General features: G+C 44.2%; 1 protein-coding gene across 1 annotated transcript in view; it reads right to left on the bottom strand.

Moving 5' to 3' along the window:
- The window catches only part of LOC139373057 (SH3 and multiple ankyrin repeat domains protein 3-like), a 380,732-nt gene that overhangs the window by 236,876 nt on the left and 117,750 nt on the right, over nt 1-26,106 (bottom strand). Inside the window, exons 3-4 of the mRNA XM_071113096.1 lie at nt 18,017-18,220; nt 11,826-11,897 (exon numbers count right to left, since the gene is read on the bottom strand). Coding sequence (XP_070969197.1) covers nt 11,826-11,897; nt 18,017-18,220 — 276 coding nt within the window. The remainder of the gene's footprint in view (nt 1-11,825; nt 11,898-18,016; nt 18,221-26,106) is intronic.

Genomic DNA, 26,106 nt, shown 5'->3' with positions numbered 1-26,106 from the left:
TGCATGTGTGGGACATATAGGTAGTGGGAGAGACAGAGGGAAAGTGCATGTGTGGGACATATATATAGTGGGAGAGACAGAGGGAGAGACAGAGGGAGAGTGCACGTGTGGGACATATAGATAGTGGGAGAAACAGAGGGAGAGTGCATGTGCGGGACATATAGATTGTGGGAGAGACAGAGGGAGAGTGCACGTGTGGGACATATAGATAGTGGGAGAGACAGAGGGAGAGTGCACGTGTGGGACATATAGATAGTGGGAAAGACATAGGGAGAGTGCACATGTGGGACATATAGATAGTAGGAGAGACAGAGGGAGAGTGCATGTGTGGGACATATAGATAGTGGGAGAGAAAGAGGGAGAGTGCACGTGTGGGACACATAGATAGTGGGAGAGACATAGGGAGAGTGCACATGTGGGACATATAGATAGTGGGAGAGACATAGGGAGAGTGCACATGTGGGACATATAGATAGTGGGAGAGACAGAGGGAGAGTGCACGTGTGGTACATATAGATAGTGGGAGAGACAAAGGGAGAGTGCACGTGTGGTACATATAGATAGTGGGAGAGACAGAGGGAGAGTGCATGTGTGGGACAAAAAGATAGTGGGAGAGACAGAGGGAGAGACAGAGGGAGAGTGCACGTGTGGTACATATAGATAGAGGGAGAGACAGGGAGAGTGCATGTGTGGGACATATAGATAGTGGGAGAGACAGAGGGAGAGTGCACATGTGGGACATATAGATAGTGGGGAGAAACAGAGGGAGAGTGCATGTGTGGGACATATAGATAGTGAGAGAGAAGGAGGGAGAGTGCACGTGTGGGACATATAGATAATGGGAGAGACAGGGAGAGTGCATGTTTGGGACATATATATAGTGGGAGAGACGGAGGGAGAGTGCACGTGTGGAACATATAGATAGTGGGAGAGACAGGGAGAGTGCATGTGTGGTACATATAGATAGTGGGAGAGACAGGGAGAGTGCATGTGTGGGACATATAGATAGTGGGAGAGACAGAGGGAGAGTGCACATGTGGGACATATAGATAGTGGGGAGAAACAGAGGGAGAGTGCATGTGTGGGACATATAGATAGTGAGAGAGAAGGAGGGAGAGTGCACGTGTGGGACATATAGATAATGGGAGAGACAGGGAGAGTGCATGTGTGGGACATATATATAGTGGGAGAGACGGAGGGAGAGTGCACGTGTGGAACATATAGATAGTGGGAGAGACGGAGGGAGAGTGCATGTGCGGGACATATAGATTGTGGGAGAGACAGAGGGAGAGTGCACGTGTGGGACATATTGATAGTGGGAGAGAGAGGGAGAGTGCACGTGTGGGACATATAGATAGTGGGAGAGACAGAGGGAGAGTGCATGTGTGGGACAAAAAGAAGGTGGGAGAGACAGAGGGAGAGTGCATGTGTGGGACATATAGATAGTGGGAGAGACAGAGGGAGAGTGCATGTGTGGGACATATAGGTAGTGGGAGAGACAGAGGGAAAGTGCATGTGTGGGACATATATATAGTGGGAGAGACAGAGGGAGAGACAGAGGGAGAGTGCACGTGTGGGACATATAGATAGTGGGAGAAACAGAGGGAGAGTGCATGTGCGGGACATATAGATTGTGGGAGAGACAGAGGGAGAGTGCACGTGTGGGACATATAGATAGTGGGAGAGACAGAGGGAGAGTGCACGTGTGGGACATATAGATAGTGGGAAAGACATAGGGAGAGTGCACATGTGGGACATATAGATAGTAGGAGAGACAGAGGGAGAGTGCATGTGTGGGACATATAGATAGTGGGAGAGAAAGAGGGAGAGACAGAGGGAGAGTGCACGTGTGGGACATATAGATAGTGGGAGAGACAGAGGGAGAGTGCACGTGTGGGACACATAGATAGTGGGAGAGACATAGGGAGAGTGCACATGTGGGACATATAGATAGTGGGAGAGACAGAGGGAGAGTGCACATGTGGGACATATAGATAGTGGGAGAGACAGGGAGAGTGCATGTGTGGTACATATAGATAGTGGGAGAGACAGGGAGAGTGCATGTGTGGGACATATAGATAGTGGGAGAGACAGAGGGAGAGTGCACATGTGGGACATATAGATAGTGGGGAGAAACAGTGGGAGAGTGCATGTGTGGGACATATAGATAGTGAGAGAGAAGGAGGGAGAGTGCACGTGTGGGACATATAGATAATGGGAGAGACAGGGAGAGTGCATGTGTGGGACATATATATAGTGGGAGAGACGGAGGGAGAGTGCACGTGTGGAACATATAGATAGTGGGAGAGACGGAGGGAGAGTGCATGTGCGGGACATATAGATTGTGGGAGAGACAGAGGGAGAGTGTACGTGTGGGACATATTGATAGTGGGAGAGAGAGGGAGAGTGCACGTGTGGGACATATAGATAGTGGGAGAGACAGAGGGCGAGTGCATGTGTGGGACAAAAAGAAGGTGGGAGAGACAGAGGGAAAGTGCATGTGTGGGACATATATATAGTGGGAGAGACAGAGGGAGAGACAGAGGGAGAGTGCACGTGTGGGACATATAGATAGTGGGAGAAACAGAGGGAGAGTGCATGTGCGGGACATATAGATTGTGGGAGAGACAGAGGGAGAGTGCACGTGTGGGACATATAGATAGTGGGAGAGACAGAGGGAGAGTGCACGTGTGGGACATATAGATAGTGGGAAAGACATAGGGAGAGTGCACATGTGGGACATATAGATAGTAGGAGAGACAGAGGGAGAGTGCATGTGTGGGACATATAGATAGTGGGAGAGAAAGAGGGAGAGTGCACGTGTGGGACACATAGATAGTGGGAGAGACATAGGGAGAGTGCACATGTGGGACATATAGATAGTGGGAGAGACATAGGGAGAGTGCACATGTGGGACATATAGATAGTGGGAGAGACAGAGGGAGAGTGCACGTGTGGTACATATAGATAGTGGGAGAGACAAAGGGAGAGTGCACGTGTGGTACATATAGATAGTGGGAGAGACAGAGGGAGAGTGCACGTGTGGAACATATAGATAGTGGGAGAGACAGGGAGAGTGCATGTGTGGTACATATAGATAGTGGGAGAGACAGGGAGAGTGCATGTGTGGGACATATAGATAGTGGGAGAGACAGAGGGAGAGTGCACATGTGGGACATATAGATAGTGGGGAGAAACAGAGGGAGAGTGCATGTGTGGGACATATAGATAGTGAGAGAGAAGGAGGGAGAGTGCACGTGTGGGACATATAGATAATGGGAGAGACAGGGAGAGTGCATGTTTGGGACATATATATAGTGGGAGAGACGGAGGGAGAGTGCACGTGTGGAACATATAGATAGTGGGAGAGACAGGGAGAGTGCATGTGTGGTACATATAGATAGTGGGAGAGACAGGGAGAGTGCATGTGTGGGACATATAGATAGTGGGAGAGACAGAGGGAGAGTGCACATGTGGGACATATAGATAGTGGGGAGAAACAGAGGGAGAGTGCATGTGTGGGACATATAGATAGTGAGAGAGAAGGAGGGAGAGTGCACGTGTGGGACATATAGATAATGGGAGAGACAGGGAGAGTGCATGTGTGGGACATATATATAGTGGGAGAGACGGAGGGAGAGTGCACGTGTGGAACATATAGATAGTGGGAGAGACGGAGGGAGAGTGCATGTGCGGGACATATAGATTGTGGGAGAGACAGAGGGAGAGTGCACGTGTGGGACATATTGATAGTGGGAGAGAGAGGGAGAGTGCACGTGTGGGACATATAGATAGTGGGAGAGACAGAGGGAGAGTGCATGTGTGGGACAAAAAGAAGGTGGGAGAGACAGAGGGAGAGTGCATGTGTGGGACATATAGATAGTGGGAGAGACAGAGGGAGAGTGCATGTGTGGGACATATAGGTAGTGGGAGAGACAGAGGGAAAGTGCATGTGTGGGACATATATATAGTGGGAGAGACAGAGGGAGAGACAGAGGGAGAGTGCACGTGTGGGACATATAGATAGTGGGAGAAACAGAGGGAGAGTGCATGTGCGGGACATATAGATTGTGGGAGAGACAGAGGGAGAGTGCACGTGTGGGACATATAGATAGTGGGAGAGACAGAGGGCGAGTGCACGTGTGGGACATATAGATAGTGGGAAAGACATAGGGAGAGTGCACATGTGGGACATATAGATAGTAGGAGAGACAGAGGGAGAGTGCATGTGTGGGACATATAGATAGTGGGAGAGAAAGAGGGAGAGACAGAGGGAGAGTGCACGTGTGGGACATATAGATAGTGGGAGAGACAGAGGGAGAGTGCACGTGTGGGACACATAGATAGTGGGAGAGACATAGGGAGAGTGCACATGTGGGACATATAGATAGTGGGAGAGACATAGGGAGAGTGCACATGTGGGACATATAGATAGTGGGAGAGACAGAGGGAGAGTGCACGTGTGGTACATATAGATAGTGGGAGAGACAGACGGAGAGTGCACGTGTGGTACATATAGATAGTGGGAGAGACAGAGGGAGAGTGCATGTGTGGGACAAAAAGATAGTGGGAGAGACAGAGGGAGAGACAGAGGGAGAGTGCACGTGTGGTACATATAGATAGAGGGAGAGACAGGGAGAGTGCATGTGTGGGACATATAGATAGTGGGAGAGACAGAGGGAGAGTGCACATGTGGGACATATAGATAGTGGGGAGAAACAGAGGGAGAGTGCATGTGTGGGACATATAGATAGTGAGAGAGAAGGAGGGAGAGTGCACGTGTGGGACATATAGATAATGGGAGAGACAGGGAGAGTGCATGTGTGGGACATATATATAGTGGGAGAGACGGAGGGAGAGTGCACGTGTGGAACATATAGATAGTGGGAGAGACGGAGGGAGAGTTTATGTGCGGGACATATAGATTGTGGGAGAGACAGAGGGAGAGTGCACGTGTGGGACATATTGATAGTGGGGAGAAACAGAGGGAGAGTGCATGTGTGGGACATATAGATAGTGAGAGAGAAGGAGGGAGAGTGCACGTGTGGGACATATAGATAATGGGAGAGACAGGGAGAGTGCATGTGTGGGACATATATATAGTGGGAGAGACGGAGGGAGAGTGCACGTGTGGAACATATAGATAGTGGGAGAGACGGAGGGAGAGTGCATGTGCGGGACATATAGATTGTGGGAGAGACAGAGGGAGAGTGTACGTGTGGGACATATTGATAGTGGGAGAGAGAGGGAGAGTGCACGTGTGGGACATATAGATAGTGGGAGAGACAGAGGGAGAGTGCATGTGTGGGACATATAGATAGTGGGAGAGACAGAGGGAGAGTGCATGTGTGGGACATATAGATAGTGGGAGAGACAGAGGGAGAGTGCATGTGTGGGACATATAGGTAGTGGGAGAGACAGAGGGAAAGTGCATGTGTGGGACATATATATAGTGGGAGAGACAGAGGGAGAGACAGAGGGAGAGTGCACGTGTGGGACATATAGATAGTGGGAGAAACAGAGGGAGAGTGCATGTGCGGGACATATAGATTGTGGGAGAGACAGAGGGAGAGTGCACGTGTGGGACATATAGATAGTGGGAGAGACAGAGGGAGAGTGCACGTGTGGGACATATAGATAGTGGGAAAGACATAGGGAGAGTGCACATGTGGGACATATAGATAGTAGGAGAGACAGAGGGAGAGTGCATGTGTGGGACATATAGATAGTGGGAGAGAAAGAGGGAGAGACAGAGGGAGAGTGCACATGTGGGACATATAGATAGTGGGAGAGACAGAGGGAGAGTGCACGTGTGGGACACATAGATAGTGGGAGAGACATAGGGAGAGTGCATGTGTGGGACATATATATAGTGGGAGAGACGGAGGGAGAGTGCACGTGTGGAACATATAGATAGTGGGAGAGACGGAGGGAGAGTTTATGTGCGGGACATATAGATTGTGGGAGAGACAGAGGGAGAGTGCATGTGCGGGACATATAGATTGTGGGAGAGACAGAGGGAGAGTGTACGTGTGGGACATATTGATAGTGGGAGAGAGAGGGAGAGTGCACGTGTGGGACATATAGATAGTGGGAGAGACAGAGGGAGAGTGCATGTGTGGGACAAAAAGAAGGTGGGAGAGACAGAGGGAGAGTGCATGTGTGGGACATATAGATAGTGGGAGAGACAGAGGGAGAGTGCATGTGTGGGACATATAGGTAGTGGGAGAGACAGAGGGAAAGTGCATGTGTGGGACATATATATAGTGGGAGAGACAGAGGGAGAGACAGAGGGAGAGTGCACGTGTGGGACATATAGATAGTGGGAGAAACAGAGGGAGAGTGCATGTGCGGGACATATAGATTGTGGGAGAGACAGAGGGAGAGTGCACGTGTGGGACATATAGATAGTGGGAGAGACAGAGGGAGAGTGCACGTGTGGGACATATAGATAGTGGGAAAGACATAGGGAGAGTGCACATGTGGGACATATAGATAGTAGGAGAGACAGAGGGAGAGTGCATGTGTGGGACATATAGATAGTGGGAGAGAAAGAGGGAGAGACAGAGGGAGAGTGCACATGTGGGACATATAGATAGTGGGAGAGACAGAGGGAGAGTGCACGTGTGGGACACATAGATAGTGGGAGAGACATAGGGAGAGTGCACATGTGGGACATATAGATAGTGGGAGAGACATAGGGAGAGTGCACATGTGGGACATATAGATAGTGGGAGAGACAGAGGGAGAGTGCACGTGTGGTACATATAGATAGTGGGAGAGACAGAGGGAGAGTGCACGTGTGGTACATATAGATAGTGGGAGAGACAGAGGGAGAGTGCATGTGTGGGACAAAAAGATAGTGGGAGAGACAGAGGGAGAGACAGAGGGAGAGTGCACGTGTGGTACATATAGATAGAGGGAGAGACAGGGAGAGTGCATGTGTGGGACATATAGATAGTGGGAGAGACAGAGGGAGAGTGCACATGTGGGACATATAGATAGTGGGGAGAAACAGAGGGAGAGTGCATGTGTGGGACATATAGATAGTGAGAGAGAAGGAGGGAGAGTGCACGTGTGGGACATATAGATAATGGGAGAGACAGGGAGAGTGCATGTGTGGGACATATATATAGTGGGAGAGACGGAGGGAGAGTGCACGTGTGGAACATATAGATAGTGGGAGAGACGGAGGGAGAGTTTATGTGCGGGACATATAGATTGTGGGAGAGACAGAGGGAGAGTGCACGTGTGGGACATATAGATAGTGGGAGAGACAGAGGGAGAGTGCATGTGTGGGACAAAAAGAAGGTGGGAGAGACAGAGGGAGAGTGCATGTGTGGGACATATAGATAGTGGGAGAGACAGAGGGAGAGTGCAAGTGTGGGATATATATATATATAGTGGAAGAGACAGAGGGAGAGTGCACGTGTGGGACATATACATAGTGGGAGAGACAGGGGGAGAGTGCACGTGTGGGAAATATATATATAGTGGGAGAGCCAGCGGGAGAGTGCACGTGTGGGACATATAGATAGTGGGAGAGACAGAGGGAGAGTGCATGTGTGGGACATATAGGTAATGGGAGAGAGACAGAGGGAGAGTGCACGTGTGGGACATATATATGTTGGGAGAGACAGAGGGAGAGTGCATGTGTGGGACAAAAAGAAGGTGGGAGAGACAGAGGGAGAGTGCATGTGTGGGATATATGTATATAGTGGAAGAGACAGAGGGAGAGTGCACGTGTGGGATATATACATAGTGGGAGAGACAGGGGTAGAGTGCACGTGCGGGAAATATATATATAGTGGGAGAGACAGAGGGAGAGTGCACGTGTGGGACATATAGATAGTGGGAGAGACAGAGGGAGAGTGCACGTGTGGGACATATATATAGTGGGAGAGACAGAGGGAGAGTGCACGTGTGGGACACATAGATAGTGGGAAAGACATAGGGAGAGTGCACATGTGGGACATATAGATAGTGGGAGAGACATAGGGAGAGTGCACATGTGGGACATATAGATAGTGGGAGAGACAGAGGGAGAGTGCACATGTGGGACATATAGATAGTGGGAGAGACAGAGGGAGAGTGCATGTGTGGGACAAAAAGAAGGTGGGAGAGACAGAGGGAGAGTGCATGTGTGGGACATATACATAGTTGGAGAGAGAGGGAGAGTGCATGTGTGGGATATATATATATATAGTGGAAGAGAGAGGGAGAGTGCACGTGCGGGAAATATATATATATAGTGGGAGAGCCAGCGGGAGAGTGCACGTGTGGGACATATATATAGTGGGAGAGAAAGAGGGAGAGACAGAGGGAGAGTGCACGTGTGGGACATATAGATAGTGGGAGAGACAGAGGGAGAGTGCACGTGTGGGACATATATATAGTGGGAGAGTGCACGTGTGGGACATATAGATAGTGGGAGAGACAGAGGGAGAGACAGAGGGAGAGTGCACGTGTGGGACATATAGATAGTGGGAGAGACAGAGGGAGAGTGCACGTGTGGGACATATAGATAGTGGGAGAGACAGAGGGAGAGACAGAGGGAGAGTGCACGTGTGGTACATATAGATAGTGGGAGAAACAGAGGGAGAGTGCACGTGTGGTACATATAGATAGTGGGAGAAACAGAGGGAGAGTGCATGTGTGGGACATATAGATAGTGGGAGAGACAGAGGGAGAGACAGAGGGAGAGTGCACATGTGGGACATATAGATAGTGGGAGAGACATAGGGAGAGTGCACATGTGGGACATATAGATAATGGGAGAGACATAGGGAGAGTGCACATGTGGGACATATAGATAGTGGGAGAGACATAGGGAGAGTGCACATGTGGGACATATAGATAGTGGGAGAGACAGAGGGAGAGTGCATGTGTGGGACAAAAAGATAGTGGGAGAGACAGAGGGAGAGACAGAGGGAGAGTGCACGTGTGGTACATATAGATAGTGGGAGAGACAGGGAGAGTGCACATGTGGGACATATAGATAGTGGGGAGAAACAGAGGGAGAGTGCATGTGTGGGACATATAGATAGTGAGAGAGAAGGAGGGAGAGTGCACGTGCGGGACATATAGATAGTGGGAGAGACAGGGAGAGTGCATGTGTGGGACATTTAGATAGTGAGAGAGAAGGAGGGAGAGTGCACGTGTGGGACTTATAGATAGTGAGAGAGACGGAGGGAGAGTGCACGTGTGGGACATATAGATAGTGGGAGAGAGAGGGAGAGTGCACATGTGGGACATATAGATAGTGGGAGAGACAGAGGCAGAGTGCGTGTGCGTGTGCGTGTGTGTGTGTGTGTGTGTGTGTGTGTGTGTGTGTGTGTGTGTGTGTGTGTGTGTGTTAGGCATGGGGTGAAGCTAGCCCCAGCAGACCCAGTCAATACAGTTAATAACTCACCCAGCAGGCCACTGTGAAAGGGGGATTAGTTTGACTGAGAACATTGAATTGATATCATGAAACCAACCCCCCTCTCAGAGTAATCTAGTGCTGGAGACCTTATCCGTATTTTTTGAAACTGCACTGTCGGGTAAGGGCTCGTAAATAAGCATTTCACTGTAAAGTCTACTACACCTGTTGTATTCGGCGCATGTGACTAATACAATTCGATTTGATTTGATCTGCTGGCTTAAATCAACAGCAAACCAAACACTCCAATGACCACTTTTTGGATTATCTGTAGAATTATAACAAGGTGCAACTACAGAAAATATAATATTCCATCTGAATACAGTAGATTACAGTCAATGTGCAGTAAACACTATATCCCTACCACACCTAGCTAGTTACAGTCAGTGTGCAGTAAACACTATATCCCTACCACACCTAGCTCGTTACAGTCAGTGTGCAGTAAGACCCTATATCCCTACCACACCTATGTCGTTACAGTCAGTGTGCAGTAAGACACTATATCCCTACCACACCTAGCTAGTTACAGTCAGTGTGCAGTAAGACCATAAATCCCTACCACGCCTAGCTAGTTACAGTCAGTGTGCAGTAAACACTATATCCCTACCACACCTAGCTAGTTACAGTCAGTGTGCAGTAAGACACTTTATCCTTACCACACCTAGCTAGTTACAGTCAGTGTGCAGTAAGACACTATATCCCTACCAGACCTAGCTAGTTACAGTCAGTGTGCAGTAAGACACTATATCCCTACCACACCTAGCTAGTTACAGTCAGTGTGCAGTAAGACCATAAATCCCTACCACACCTAGCTAGTTACAGTCAGTGTGCAGTAAACACTATATCCCTACCACACCTAGCTAGTTACAGTCAGTGTGCAGTAAGACACTATATCCCTACCACACCTAGCTAGTTACAGTCAGTGTGCAGTAAACACTATATCCCTACCACACCTAGCTAGTTACAGTCAGTGTGCAGTAAACACTTTATCCCGACCACATCTAGCTAGTTACAGTCAGTGTGCAGTAAGACACTATATCCCTACCACACCTAGCTAGTTACAGTCAGTGTGCAGTAAACACTATATCCCTACCACATCTAGCTAGTTACAGTCAGTGTGCAGTAAATACTATATCCCTACCACACCTATCTAGTTACAGTCAGTGTGCAGTAAATACTATATCCCTACCACACCTAGCTAGTTACAGTCATTGTGCAGTAAACACTATATCCCTACCACACCTAGCTCGTTACAGTCAGTGTGCAGTAAATACTATATCCCTACCACACCTATCTAGTTACAGTCAGTGTGCAGTAAGACACTATATCCCTACCACACCTAGCTAGTTACAGTCAGTGTGCAGTAAACACTATATCCCTACCACACCTAGCTAGTTACAGTCAGTGTGCAGTAAACACTATATCCCTACCACATCTAGCTAGTTACAGTCAGTGTGCAGTAAGACACTATATCCCTACCACACCTAGCTAGTTACAGTCAGTGTGCAGTAAGACACTATATCCCTACCACACCTAGCTAGTTACAGTCAGTGTGCAGTAAACACTATATCCCTACTAAACATGAAAGAGACAGAATAGACTAAGGCTGCAGTGACAGTAAAGAGTCTATTCTTTCTTTCTCCCTCATTCTTTATTTCTTTCTCTTTCTTTCTCTCGTTCTCACTCTTCCTCTTGTTCTCTCTCTACTCGTTTTCTTTTTCGTTCTTGCTGCCTCCCTCCCCATCTCTTTCATACTTTAAATCTCTCTCTCTGTGCCTCTCTCTCTGTCTCTCTGTCTCTTACTCTGTCTCTCTCTGTGTCTCTCTCTCTCTGTCTCTCTCTCTGTCTCTCTCTCTGTCTCTCTCTCTCTCTGTCTCTCTCGCTCCATCTCTCTCGCTCCATCTCTCTCGCTCCATCTCTGTGTCTCTATGCTCATTCCTGCTCTAGCCTGTGTCAGATATGATGTGTCAGTCACACAGTCCCATAGCTCGACTTTGTCCAGCCTGCTCCGATTCTGTTTATTCAATAAAGCAGTCATTTAGCAAGCATTGATGACAGCAGGAATATTTATATTAAACAGAACAATAAGCCAACATTAATACGTGAATGTCATTAGAGACTGCTCAGTTGCAGATGGCCATGGTCCTTCACACACACAGTGAGGAAAAATCAGCTGGTGATGGGCCATTCTCACCAGTGTAAATCTCCTGCCCTCTGATGGGGATGTCAATGCATGCAGTTCTCTCTGCTTTTTCTCTCTTATATATACAGCCTGCCGCCTCAGAATGAGATAGGCTCTGGCCATGTGCACGTATGGTGTCTTTTCTATTAAAATCACACATCTCCAAATATATAAAAGCTCAGAACGACTATACCAAACCTGGGTGTGTGTGTGTGTTCTTACCTTGGTGTGTAGTTTGGAGAGCTGCTTGTCATCCAGGTGGGACTGTGTGTAGAGACGTCTCTTATAGCGAAACTGGGAGAGGAACACAGAGACAACAAATGGTTACTGGAATAACACTATATTAGTTCATCTGCTAGTTTGTTAGTAAATAAAACAATTCTAGATTAAAAGTCAGATATCCCCTGCCTGCCATACTCAATCTGTCAACAGCAATGTGTATTAGTCCGGTTACAAACCACTGGTTTGATAGACAGGTCTCACTGAACACTGTCAGACTGTAGCTAAAACATGTAAACCTTGGGGGGGAGAGGCGATTGTGTGTGTTTGTGTGTGTATGTGTGTGTGTGTGAGTGTGAATTTCTTCCGACATTATCAGGACCCCAATGTCCTAACAATTCACCTAAATGTCCTGACACGGTAGGAAAACAAGAACTTTTTTCATGTCCTGAATTTGTTAAAATGCTATTTTAAGCTTAAGGGTTAGGTTTAGAGTTTTGGGGTTAAGGTTAAGACTAGGGTTATGGTTAGGGTTTTTGGGGTTAATGTTAGGATTAGGTTTAGGTACAAAAGTCCTGAAGTTTCATGAAAATAAAGCTCTGTGTGTGTGTGTGTGTGTGTGTGTGTGTGTGTTTGTGTGTGTGTGTGTGTGTGTGTGTGTGCGCGCGCTTTAGGAGTATAAATCTATGGGAGGGCAGAGGGTAGTGAGGCTGGACTAACCTGTCACTCATATCTATAAAGAAGACTGATCTGTTGACTGATCAATGTTATTGAAGAGATGGCAGTAAACACCACTCTCATACAACTACAGAACAGACCTACACATGCATTCATGTAAAAGGGCCCTCTACCCACCCATAGATTTACACTCCTAAAGAACACACACACACACACACACACACAAAGCCCTAGGCTGTTAGCGAATGTCTAAATGTGCAGGACCTCTCATGTGGCACTGAGCCCTATAGTGTCCCTGTGGACTATAGGGTTAAACTAAGCTATAACTATGACTGCCTGACATACAGTACACACAGACACATGGCTACTATAGAGATGTTGTTACCACTTATCTCTTATTTTTAGGGCACAGTGCCCTTGGAAGCTAGACATTTTTTGGTAGTCCATGGTAGCATGAGGGTTTGGTGTTACAAACTGGGAAGGTGTACATTACGTGGGAGGAATTGAACACTTCAAATATCTAATTATCAAGACACAGTAAATCCCTTGGGCTTCTAAACATCATCATTCTGGCCAATGTGTCCTCTTCTCTGTCGTCTCTCTTCCGTGACCCGGAAACCGATAAGTGGTCGAGGAGAGTGTCAATTCTTTAGCAGTTAAATGGAAGAAGTTCCTCCTCTTCTCAATAACCTCCTTCTGGCGAGGAAGTACAAGTGTATCCTACCCGAGTCCTTAGCGGACAAATTTAGAAATCTGCCACACCCCCTTTGAATCGTCTATTGTAAAAACCATAGACTACTTATCCTTTTACCTATAAAATGTCTTGCACAACTAACTACATTTGTTTTATCAGTTCATACATTTATTTTGGGATTCCACCCTGTAAACATAATTTGCCTGATGGCACACGATTGGAGGAGTCTAATTTCATACAAGCGCATTTTCATCTAGTTTCCACTCTCTTTGTCGCCTCTCCTCAACTACCTTTGACCTTTATCAAAAGGAGTCCAGAGAGGATGGAGGACAGAGGACACAGGAGTTGAGCAAATCCAATTGAGAAAAGGCAGACTTCAGTCCTATTCTATGTGCATCAAGGATTTACCTGCAGACATTCTGCTACCTGAACATGATGCAACTACCTGCAATAACAACATCATCTACTGTTGCTGAATCCATAACACCTGGAGAAAACAATCTATCTGTATTTAGGGAGAAACAGAGCACTTTCCTGATAAGAAAACTATGACATTTTCAAAGCCCACAGGAAAGGAACATTTTGTATTTAAACAATGTCGGCTGACTTTTAATCAAACAATGGATATTATAGAATAATTCACTGCAGACGGTTGGAGTGCACTCTAGTGAGCTATGTATCTATCTATTTATGGCTCTCCCTCACTCCAGAATTTTGAGAGAGATCTAACGATGTTTACTCTATTGACTGTAAAAACATCACATTGGCTGAGTTTCTATATGATCACAAACCATGATCGACACAGGCTACAAATAACTGCTAGAGATGACAGCTGGGAGCTGGGAACACTGCTGTCAGAGTGTGATTATCGCTGCTGAGTTTCACACATATATTATGCACACATCTTACTCACAGAGCAGACTGGATAATTGAATAATTGACAGGTGACATCAATCTCCTAGTGTTCTCTCGGGGGAGAAGGCATACGACAGCAACACAATGAACCAAAGTTAATTGTAAGGATTTTTTTCTATTAATAATGTAAAATGAACAGCTGTACAATAAGACTAATGTGAAAGCCAAGTTACAGAGGAGGAACCTCTTGATGCAGTTAAAGCCTTTAAGTTTGGGAAACCTGCAGGGCTGGATGGCATACCTGTTGAGGGATACCAATCCTTTTTTCAACCACTCCTATAATAATGGTAGATTATCAGATGCTCAACAAGAAAGTCTGATTTCATTTTTACTGAAACAGGACCAAAGTGGTAAATATAAAGATCCAGTCCATAAAAAAATGTGAGGCCCCTTACAGTGTTGTGATGCAAAATTTATAGCAAAATGCTTGGCGCATAGATTTTAAAAGGTATTGTCAGATATTATTCATCCTAATCAGACAGGTTTTTTACATGGACGATACACTGGAGATAATATAAGACAAGTATCTGAAACAATAAAACACTAAGAAAAATCTGGGAAACCAGGCCAGGCATTCATAGCTGACTTTGAAAAGGCTTTTGACAAAGTACAACTGGAATTTATATATAAATGCCTGGAATATTTAAATGTTGGAGAATACAGTGCCTTCAGAGAGTATTCAGACCCCTTGACTTTTTCCACATTTTTTTACGTTATCGACATTCAAAAATCTTTTTTTTTTTATGTACCTCATCAATCTACACGCAATACCCCAGACTTTGGCAAATTTATTTTAAAAAATTAAAAAATGAAATTTCACATTTGCATAAGTATTCAGACTCTTTACTCAGTACTTTGTTGAAGCACATTTGGCAGTGATTATAGCCTCGAGTATTCTTGGGTATGACACTACAAGCTTGGCACACCTCTATTTGGGGAGTTTTTACTATTCTTCTCTGCATATCCTTTCAAACTCTATCAGGTTTGATTGGGTTCAAGTCCAGGCTCTTGCTTGGCCGCCTAAGGAAATTCAGAAACTTGTCCCGAAGCCACTCATGCGTTGTCTTGACTGTGTGCCTAGATTCGTTCTCTTGTTGGAAGGTGTACCTTCACCCCAGTCTGAGGTCCTGAGCACTCTGGAGCAGGTTTTCATCAAGGATCTCTCTTTACTTTGCTCCGTTCATCTTTGCTTCGATCCTGACTAGTCTCCCAGTCCCTGCCGCTGAAAAACATCCCCACAGCATGATGCTGACACCACCAAGCTTCACTGTAGGGATGGTGCCAGGTTTCCTCCAGACGTGACACTTGGCATTCAGGCCAAAGAGTTCAATATTGGTTTCATCAGACCAGAGAATCTTGTTTCTCATGGTCTGAGAGTCTATAGGTGCCTTTTGGCAAACTCCAAGCGGGCTCCCCCGATTTCTCAGTTTGGCTGGACGGACAGGCTCTAGGAAGAGTCTTGGTGGTTCCAAACGTCTTCCATTTAAGAATGATGGAGGCCACTGTGTTATTGGGGACCTTCAACGCTGCAGAAATGTTTTAGTACCCTTCCCCAGATCTGTGCTTCGACGCGATCCTGTCTCAGAGAGCTATGGACAATTCCTTTGCCCTCGTGGCTTTGTTTTTGCTCTGACATGCACTGTCAACTATGGGACCTTATATAGACAGTTGTGTGCCTTTCCAAATCAATCAATTGAATTTAGCACAGGTGGACTCCAATCAAGTTGTAGCAATATCTCAAGGATGACCAATGGAAACAGGATGAACCTGAGCTCAATTTCGAGTCTCATAGCAAAAAGTCTGAATACTTAAGTAAATATGGTATTTATATTTTTAATACATTTTCTAAAATGTCTAAAAAACTGTTTTTGTTTTGGCATTATGGGGTATTGTGTGGAGATTACTGAGGATTTTTTTTAAAAATTAATCAATTTTAGAATAAGGCTGTTATGTAACAAAATGTCAATAAAGTCAAGAGGTCTATGTACTTTCCAAAGGCACTGTATCTTATACAATGGGTTAAAGTTATGCATAGTAACCATAGGTGTAAAACAGTAAATAATGGCTTCTTCTCAGAAAGTATTAAACTGTCAAGGGGAGTAAAACAACGTTGTCCACTATTGGCATATCTATTTATTATGGCCATCCAAATTTCAGATCAGATCAAACAAATAGTTCAAGTAGCTCAGTACAATACATTTGAATAAAACATTTGCAAAAATGGATAAGATCTTGCTACCATGGAAAGGAAAAGACCTGTCTATTTGTGGAAAAATCACCCTGATTAACTCTTTAGTCATATCACAGTTTACCTATTTGCTTATGGCCTTACCTACCGACTTTAAAAAAATATATATATTAGCAAGAAATAATCAATTTTATCTGGAACAGTAAGCCATATAAAATTAAATAGGCCTATTTATATAATGAATATTAATTCAGAGGGCAGTATTAAGTATTAAGTATTAAGTATTAAAGCATTAGACCTCTTACTAAAGTTTTAGAAAAGTTATACTTAAATCTGAACTGGATTTCTAGCAGATTAGTAAGAATGGCCTTTTTATCTTTATTCAGATTACAACCTCTCACTTACGGATATTTGAAAATTAAATCATATTCAAAATATCGCTATTTAAAAAACAATCCATAGAAAGTTGGTTTCAACTTCAGTTTAATCCACCAGAAAACAAATATTATGGTTAAACTCAAATATACTCATTGATAATAAAAAAAACATTATGCATAAAATAAAACATAAAAATATGTATAATCTTTGTAAATGATATCATAAATAAGACTGGTGGCGAACCAAAATATATGGAAATGTTAGCTCTACCCAAAATTACAACCAACGAATTGCAGCATTACCGCAAAAATGGAAGAGGTAAGTGGAAGGAGGAGAAAGTAAGCAACTTGTCTGTCGGCCCTGCATTAAATACCATAATTGGTTAAAGAAAATTGTGCTGAATAAAAAAGTATACCAGTTTCATTTAAGGACCAACAAATTGACAGCTGTCCCATGTAGAATAATTGGGAAGAGATTTTCGGTGTACCGATTCCATGGCACATGGTAACAACTGATAAACATAACGACGCCGGATTCAAAACTTTTTAATACAAAATTCTTGCAACCAACAGAATGTTATTTATATAGGGATACAACCATCCCATCTCTATAGATTTTACTGCAAAGAGACAGAATCACTTGATCATTTGTTTTGGTACTGTCCATATGTAGCTTGTTTTTGGTCACAGGTTCAAGAAGGGCTGAAGAATTGTAACATTTACCTGCAGCTAACTCTGCAAATAGCACTGCTGGGTGATTTGAAAAGACAAAGTCAATTGATCAATGATATAGTAATACTCTGAGAAAAAATGTTTATCTTTAATTTACAATCTGTTGAACCTATGAGAATGGAAAGTTTCAGAACTTCACAGCACAGTTGAAAATGGCAAATAGAATGACACTGAATGGTCTTCAGAGATATGTGAAAGGGGTTGAGGGTAGCTGAAGGATGGGACTAAAAACAAACAAAAGATAAATATTGTAAATTATATTATGTCTGTAAATGTATACAGTATGTGTAAGCTGGAAGTAGAAGCCTAAGTGTTGTTGTCCATTAGTTTACTCTAATTAGGGGAGGGGTGGTAGGGTTAGGGGAAACAAAACAATATATGGGGGATTGGAAATTATGCAGACAATTACATTGATGGAAGCCACAATCTAACTGCAATATTAAAGCTGATGAACCCAATAAACTAGAACAACAACAAAAAACACCATGACAGCAACAGGACAGAGAACACACACTCACACACACAGAAACAAACATCCACATACAACACATATTAAATACACCTTAACACACACATAGAAACATGTTAATGAGAGAGGGTGCAGGCCTACCTCCAGGTATGGTACAGGTGTAGCAGAAGGCAGTGGGTATTCCTTCAGCTGCCTCTCCTCATCCAGGAACTTGCCAGCCTTTCCATTGTGAGCTGGCTGGAAGAGGCCATAGTTCAGCACGTCCTTCAGGCTCTGGTTCAGAGTACACAGGATATGCTGCTTAGATAACCAGATAGGAGCGTCCACGTCGAACTTCATACATTTCTGAAGGGAGAGAGGAGAGAGCAGGGGACAGTTATGAGTTAGGAGAGGTTAATAAGGCAGTGTGTGAATACCTAAACAAATGAAAACACACACACACAATCCCAGTGCAACCCTCACACCACCTTACAGACTGCAGTACAGAGAGAGATAGAGGGAGAGAGAGATCATGCACATACCTATATAATGAACTAAATAATTCACACAGTTATCAAATCATTGATAAATGATTTCCTGCCATAGAGAACACTCAAAAGGGTGGTGCTAGAAACCCTTGACCAGATAAGAGCTTACAGCACTAGACTCAGGAAGTCAGATTAAACACTGGCATAGGCTCTCCCATCTCAGGCCCCTAGCATATCTTACCATTTAAATGATACATCATGATGCATGCTCTCAATGTTACCTGGAGGTATTGAGGTTAAGTGTCTGGCTCAGGAACAGGACTGAAGCCAGCTATGCCATACAGTATTCAGGATATGATCATCAGTGACCATCTGATCAGCAGTCCATCTATTCATGCACACTGTATAGGGTTTATTCTTAATCATACTATAACATTAAAACCATACATGTTATATACTGTATATAACATAAAACCTGTTAAGGGAGACCTACAGTGTTGGTAAAACACTTCCTTCTAGTTACCACATTTTGGAGCGCTGAGCTATACAGAAAACACTGAAAGAATTCAGAGAGAAGGGAGAGAACGGAGAGAGAAGAGAGGGAGAGAGAGAGCAAAAACTGTTTTCAGGAGGTAACACCCCACCAGCGGTAAATCAATCCAATACATCACTGCAACATCAATACACAAGCATCCAACCACAGAACATCTGTTACCTTCCATCAGTACACCACAACCACAGAACATCTGTTACCTCCCATCAGTACACCACAACCACAGTACATCTGTTACCTCCCATCAGTACACCACAACCACAGTACATCTGTTACCTCCCATCAGTACACCACAACCACAGAACATCTGTTACCTCCCATCACTACACCACAACCACAGTACATCTGTTACCTCCCATCAGTACACCACAACCACAGAACATCTGTTACCTCCCATCAGTACACCACAACCACAGTACATCTGTTACCTCCCATCAGTACACCACAACCACAGAACATCTGTTACCTCCCATCAGTACACCACAAGTACAGTATCAAAACCACATAGCAGCAGCATCACCATCCTCCCACTGTCTCTACTCTGTCTTTCACTGTACAATTAAACAATGCACGCGCGCACACACACACACACACACTCCTTATCACAACACTGTCATTCCCTCTTCAGGGACTCCTCTTCTGCCATTTGCTTGCTCAGAGAAAATAATTTGTTTTTCTCCAAACCCTACAAAACTGACATCAAATACAGCTTTGAAACCAACCCCCTCTTACCTTGGAGAAAGACTGGAGTTTACTTTATTTTACAGGACACAGGGAGAGAAAACATTGACGGAAGATAGGCAACCAGAGAACAGAGAGAACAGAGAGAACAGAGAGAGAGAGAGAGAGAGAGAGAGAGAGAGAGAACAGAGAGAACAGAGAGAGAGAGAGAGAACAGAGAGAACAGAGAGAACAGAGAGAGAGAGAGAGAGAGAGAGAGAGATTAAGAGAAATGAGGCAGCCATGGAGGTTGCTTTCAACACAAATTTACCAATGATGCTGATTGCTGTGATAAGGCTCTGCTATAGAATCTTACCCTGAAAACTTTACAACCTAACATATTCTTCAATTAAGGCCCTTACTTGGCTGTATGCCCTACTTGGCTGTAGGGTCTAGTTGACCGTTTTTTTAGAGCCTATTTTGTCAAATGCCATTGTCCACAGCTGCATTTAGTCTGCGTAAAATTCCACAATTGTTTACTGCTCCAGCTATGGAATACTTCCTGACAAATCAAACGGACTTCTTGTGGACTTCTTCCACTGCTCTATGTTAGCTACATACAGTGTTTCAGTCTGAGACTGCCATCGTTGAAGTTGTTTGTGGTGATGTCAAATGGAGGGGTGTCGTACAAAACAAAGTCATCTCTAAACAGAGTATCAAAGCCAATGATGTTCTTTCAAAACGCTTCTTCACCCACGTGTGTTTTGGCTCTGGCCCAACCCATCGTTTTTTGGGACCAATCAGAATGGTTAGAATGTGTTTGCGTTTTAGAATTGTCGGGGAGGTCCAGGCTCATTGCGGAGAAGAAACTAACATCCATGAGCGTGGCGTATCGTTTGGCTGAAGCAAGGAGTATTCTAAGACCTGATGCAGCTAATCAAGGTCTTGAGGATCCTCCCTAGAGCTGGGGCAAAATCCTGCAGATGGATATCTATCTCCCCAGGAGGGGGAAAACACAAACCATTCTATGGATGCTGTGACCAAGTTATGGTCCAGAAATATGGCAGAGCGATCAATAAAAACCGATAAGTAGAGTCAAGATGCTCCCCACTGTCTGGTGTGAAACACCATAGCATTCTCAGTACCATTGTTGTCTACACTGAGGCTGGACAGACCTCCAGCGCCCTTTCTTCTCTTACAGTTTCCTTTTCATCCAAATAGCTTTTCCCGCTCTCCTTTCTGTTTCCTCCCTTCTTCATATCCAGTAAAGTCTGCCTTCTCTGTCAACTGTCTTGTGCAGCTAACACTCCTCTCTCGCTCCTCTCCATCCTTACCCTCTCTTCCTCTTCTCCCCATCTGCTAACCCTATTTGCCTCCTCTTCCATTATCCTCTTTTCTCCCTTGTCTCCCCTTCCTTCCAGCCACCCCTTTTGCCTCCCCTCTCTCCCTAAAGAATATCTCCCTCCTCCCTTTCTTCCTCTATGAACTGCAGTGCAGGGTCAGCCTGATAGGACAGAATAGAGAGAGAGAGAAAGGGGGGGGGGGGGGGGGGGTAGAGAAGAAAGCATATGATAACATGAAAACAAGTATGAATATGCATGGTAAAGAAAGAAAGACAAAGAGGCCCGGTCCCCTGAGAGAGAAAAAGAGTGGGAGGTGAATGAAAAAGAGACAGATAGTTACTCCTTACTCAGCACTTTCTTCACCTACAGCAGCGATTAGTCAGTGAAATGACAGTGGAGAACAGAAGAGGACAAACAGTACCGTCAGAATGAATTGGCACCCCTTTACTTTTTCCACATTTTGTTGTGTTACAAAGTGGGAATAAAATGGATTACAATGTTTTGGTCCACGATCTACACAAACTGCTCTAATGTAAAAGTGGAAGAAAAATTCTAACATTTGTAAAAAAGGAATGAAAAATAAAACACTAATGTATCTTGATGAAACAAAAATTCATCCCCCTGAGTCAATACATGTTAGAATCTTTGGAAGCGATTACAGCTGTGAGTCTTTCTGGGTAAGTCTCTAAGAGCTTTGAAAACCTGGATTGTACAATATTTGCACATTATGCTATAAAAAATACTTCAAGGTCTGTCCAGTTAGTTGTTGATCATCGCTCGACAGCCATTTTCAGGTCTTGCCATCAATTTTCAAGCCGATTTAAGTCAATACTGTAACTAGGCCACTCAGGAACATTCAACGTTGTCATGGTAAGCAACTCCAGTGTATATTTGGCCTTGTGTTTTAGGTTATTGTCCTGCTGAAAGGTGAATTTGTCTACTCTGTCTGTTGAAAAGTAGACAACCAAGTTTTCCTCTAGGATTTTGCCTGTGCTTAGCTCTATTTTATTTATGTTATCCTAAAGAAAACTCCATAGTTGTTGCCGATGACAAGCATACCCATAACATGATGCAGTCACCACCATGCTTGAAAATATGAAGAGTGGTACTCAGTGATGTGATGTGTTTGCCCCAAACATAACACTTTGTATTAAGGACATATTTTTTAGCATTTTTACTTTAGTGCCGTATTACAAACAGGATGCATGCTTTGGAATATTTTTTTTCTGTACATGCGTCCCTCTATTTACAAGTAGGTTAGTATTGTGCAGTAAGTACAATGTTTTTTTTTTTTTTTTTTTTTTTTTTTTTTTTTTTTCACCTTTATTTAACCAGGTAGGCTAGTTGAGAACAAGTTCTCATTTGCAACTGCGACCTGGCCAAGATAAGGCATAGCAGTGTGAACAGACAACACAGAGTTACACATGGAGTAAACAATTAACAAGTCAATAACACAGTAGAAAAAAGGGGAGTCTATATATACATTGTGTGCAAAAGGCATGAGAAGGTAGGCAAATAATTACAATTATGCAGATGTAAAGGTAGAGATATTGGTGTGCAAAAGAGCAGAAAAATAAATAAATAAAAACAGTATGGGGATGAGGTAGGTGAAAATGGGTGGGCTATTTACCAATAGACTATGTACAGCTGCAGCGATCGGTTAGCTGCTCAGATAGCAGATGTTTGAAGTTGGTGAGGGAGATAAAAGTCTCCAACTTCAGTGATTTTTGCAATTCGTTCCAATCACAGGCAGCAGAGAACTGGAACGAAAGGCGGCCAAATGAGGTGTTGGCTTTAGGGATGATCAGTGAGATACACCTGCTGGAGCGCGTGCTACGGATGGGTGTTGCCATCGTAACCAGTGAACTGAGATAAGGCGGAGCTTTACCTAGCATGGACTTGTAGATGAGCTGGAGCCAGTGGGTCTGGCGACGAATATGTAGCGAGGGCCAGCCGATTAGAGCATACAAGTCGCAGTGGTGGGTGGTATAAGGTGCTTTAGTGACAAAACGGATGGCACTGTGATAAACTGCATCCAGTTTGCTGAGTAGAGTGTTGGAAGCAATTTTGTAGATGACATCGCCGAAGTCGAGGATCGGTAGGATAGTCAGTTTTACTAGGGTAAGTTTGGCGGCGTGAGTGAAGGAGGCTTTGTTGCGGAATAGAAAGCCGACTCTTGATTTGATTTTCGATTGGAGATGTTTGATATGGGTCTGGAAGGAGAGTTTAGGTCTGGAAGGAGAGTTTAGAGTCTAGCCAATGTTGCTGAGCCATCCTCAGTTTTCTCCTATCACAGCAATTAAACTCCATAACTACCAATAGGTGGCGTTCTTTGCAAGGCATTGGAAAACCTCCCTGGTCTTTGTGGTAGAATCTGTGTTTCAAATTCATTGCTCAACTGAGGGACCTGAAAGATACAGTACATTCTGAAAGTATTCAGAGCCCTTGACCTTTTCCACATTTTGTTGCGTTACAGCCTTTTTAAAAATTGGATTACATTTTTTTTAAATCCTCATCAACCTACACACAGTACCCCATAATAAAAAGAGAACACCATTTTTTTTTTTGCACATTTATTAAAAATAAAAACATAAATACCATATTTACATTAGTATTCAGACCCTTTGCTATGAGACTCTAAATTGAGCTCAGGTGCATCCTGTTTCCATTGATCATCCTTGAGATGTTTCTACAACTAGATTGGAGTCCACCTGTGGTAAATGCAATTGATTGGGCATGATTTGGTAAGGCAAACACCTGTCTATATAAGGTCCCACAGTTGACAGTGCATGTCAGAGCAAAAACCAAGCCATGAGGTAAAACCAAGCCATGAGTGGTGGCAGCATCATGCTGTGGGTATGTTTTTCAGCAGCAGGGACCGGGAGACTAATCAGGATTGAGGGAAAGATGAACGGAGCAAAGTACAGAGAGATCCTTGATGAAAACCTGTTCCAGAGCGCTCAGGACCTCAGACTGAGGCAAAGGTTCACCTTTTAAAAGGACAACCACCCTAAGCACACAGCCAAGAGAACGCAGGAGTGGCTCTGAATGTCTCTGAATGCCCTTGAGTGGCCCAGTCAGCGACACTCCCCATCCAACCTGACAGAGCTTGAGAGGATCTGCAGAGAAAAATGGGAGGAACTCCCCAAATAGAGGCGTGCCAAGCTTGTAGTGTCATACCCACGAAGACTCGAGGCTTTAATCGCTGCCAAGGCTGCTTCAACAAAATACTGAATAAAGGATCTGAATTCTTATGCAAATGTGATATTTCAGTGTTCAATTTTTAATACATTGCAAACATTTCTAAAAACCTGTTTTTGCTTTGTCATTATAGGGTATTGTGTATCGATTGAGAGAAATTATAAGCAACGATACTAAGAAACTGTCCAAAAGTCCTCCTCCATTCCTGTCATTATTGAAAGAGATCGTGATACCTCACATCTCAAAATAGGGCTACTTATTAATGTTAGATCCCTTACTTCAAAGGCAATTATAGTCAATTAACTAATCACTGATCATAATCTTGATGTGATTGACCTGTATGAAACATGGCTTAAGCCTGATGAATTTACTGTGTTAAATGAGGCCTCACCTCCTGGTTACACTAGTGACCATATCCCCCGTGCATCCCGCAAAGGCGGAGGTGTTGCTAACATTTACGATAGCAAATGTCAATTTACAAATTTAAAAAAAGACGTTTTCATCTTTTGAGCTTCTAGTCATGATATCTATGCAGCCTACTCAATCACTTTTTATAGCTACTGTTTACAGCCCTCCTGGGCCATATACAGCATTCCTCATTGAGTTCCCTGAATTCCTATCGGACCTTGAAGTCATAGCAGATAATATTCTAATTTTTTGGTGACTTTAATATTCACATGGAAAAGTCCACAGACCCACTCCAAAAGGCTTTCGGAGCCATCATCGACTCAGTGGGTTTTGTCCAACATGTCTCTGGACCTACTCACTGTCACAGTCATACTCTGGACCTAGTTTTGTCCCATGGAATAAATGTTGTGGATCTTAATGTTTTTCCTCATAATCCTGGACTATCGGAACACCATTTTATTAAGTTTGCAATTGCAACTAATAATCTGCTCAGACCCCAAACAAGGAGCCTCAAAAGTCGTGCTATAAATTCACAGACAACACAAAGATTCCTTGATGCCCTTTCAGACTCCCTCTGCCTACCCAAGGACGTCAGAGGACAAAAATCAGTTAACCACCTAACTGAGGAACTCAATTTAACCTTGCGCAATACCCTAGATGCAGTTGCACCCCTAGAAACTAAAAACATTTCTCATAAGAAACTAGCTCCCTGGTATACAGAAAATACCCGAGCTCTGGAGCAAGCTTCCAGAAAATTGGAACGGAAATGGCATCACACCAAACTGGAAGTCTTCCGACTAGCTGGGAAAGACAGTACCGTGCAGTATCGAAGAGCCCTTACTGCTGCTCGATCATCCTATTTTTCCAACTTAATTGAGGAAAATAAGAACAATCCGAACAACTCTGCCAGGACCTAGGATCAAGAGAGACACTCAAGTGTTTTAGTACTATATCTCTTGACACACGGATGAAAATAATAATGGCCTCTAAACCTTCAAGCTGCATACTGGACCCTATTCCAACTAAACTACTGAAAGAGCTGCTTCCTGTGCTTGACCCTCCTATGTTGAACATAATAAACGGCTCTCTATCCACCGGATGTGTACCAAACTAAAAGTGGCAGTAATAAAGCCTCTCTTGAAAAAGCCAAACCTTGACCCAGAAAATATAAAAAACTATCGGCCTATATCGAATCTTCCATTCCTCTCAAACATTTTAGAAAAGGCTGTTGCGCAGCAACTCACTGCCTTCCTGAAGACAAACAATGTATACGAAATGCTTCAGTCTAGTTTTAGACCCGATCATAGCACTGAGACTGCACTTGTGAAGGTGGTAAATTACCTTTTAATGGCATCAGACCGAGGCTCTGCATCTGTCCTCGTGCTCCTAGACCTTAGTGCTGCTTTTGATACCATCGATCACCACATTCTTTTGGAGAGATTGGAAACCCAAATTGGTCTGCACGGACAAGTTCTGGCCTGGTTTAGATCTTATCTGTCGGAAAGATATCAGTTTGTCTCTGTGAATGGCTTGTCCTCTGACAAATCAACTGTACATTTCGGTGTTCCTCAAGGTTCCGTTTTAGGACCACTATTGTTT

The sequence above is a fragment of the Oncorhynchus clarkii genome, chromosome 2, assembly GCF_045791955.1.
Source record: "Oncorhynchus clarkii lewisi isolate Uvic-CL-2024 chromosome 2, UVic_Ocla_1.0, whole genome shotgun sequence".
Lineage (NCBI taxonomy): Eukaryota > Metazoa > Chordata > Actinopteri > Salmoniformes > Salmonidae > Oncorhynchus > Oncorhynchus clarkii.
Note: the sequence above shows the minus strand (reverse complement) of the source record. Positions and strands in the feature narration are given on the sequence as shown.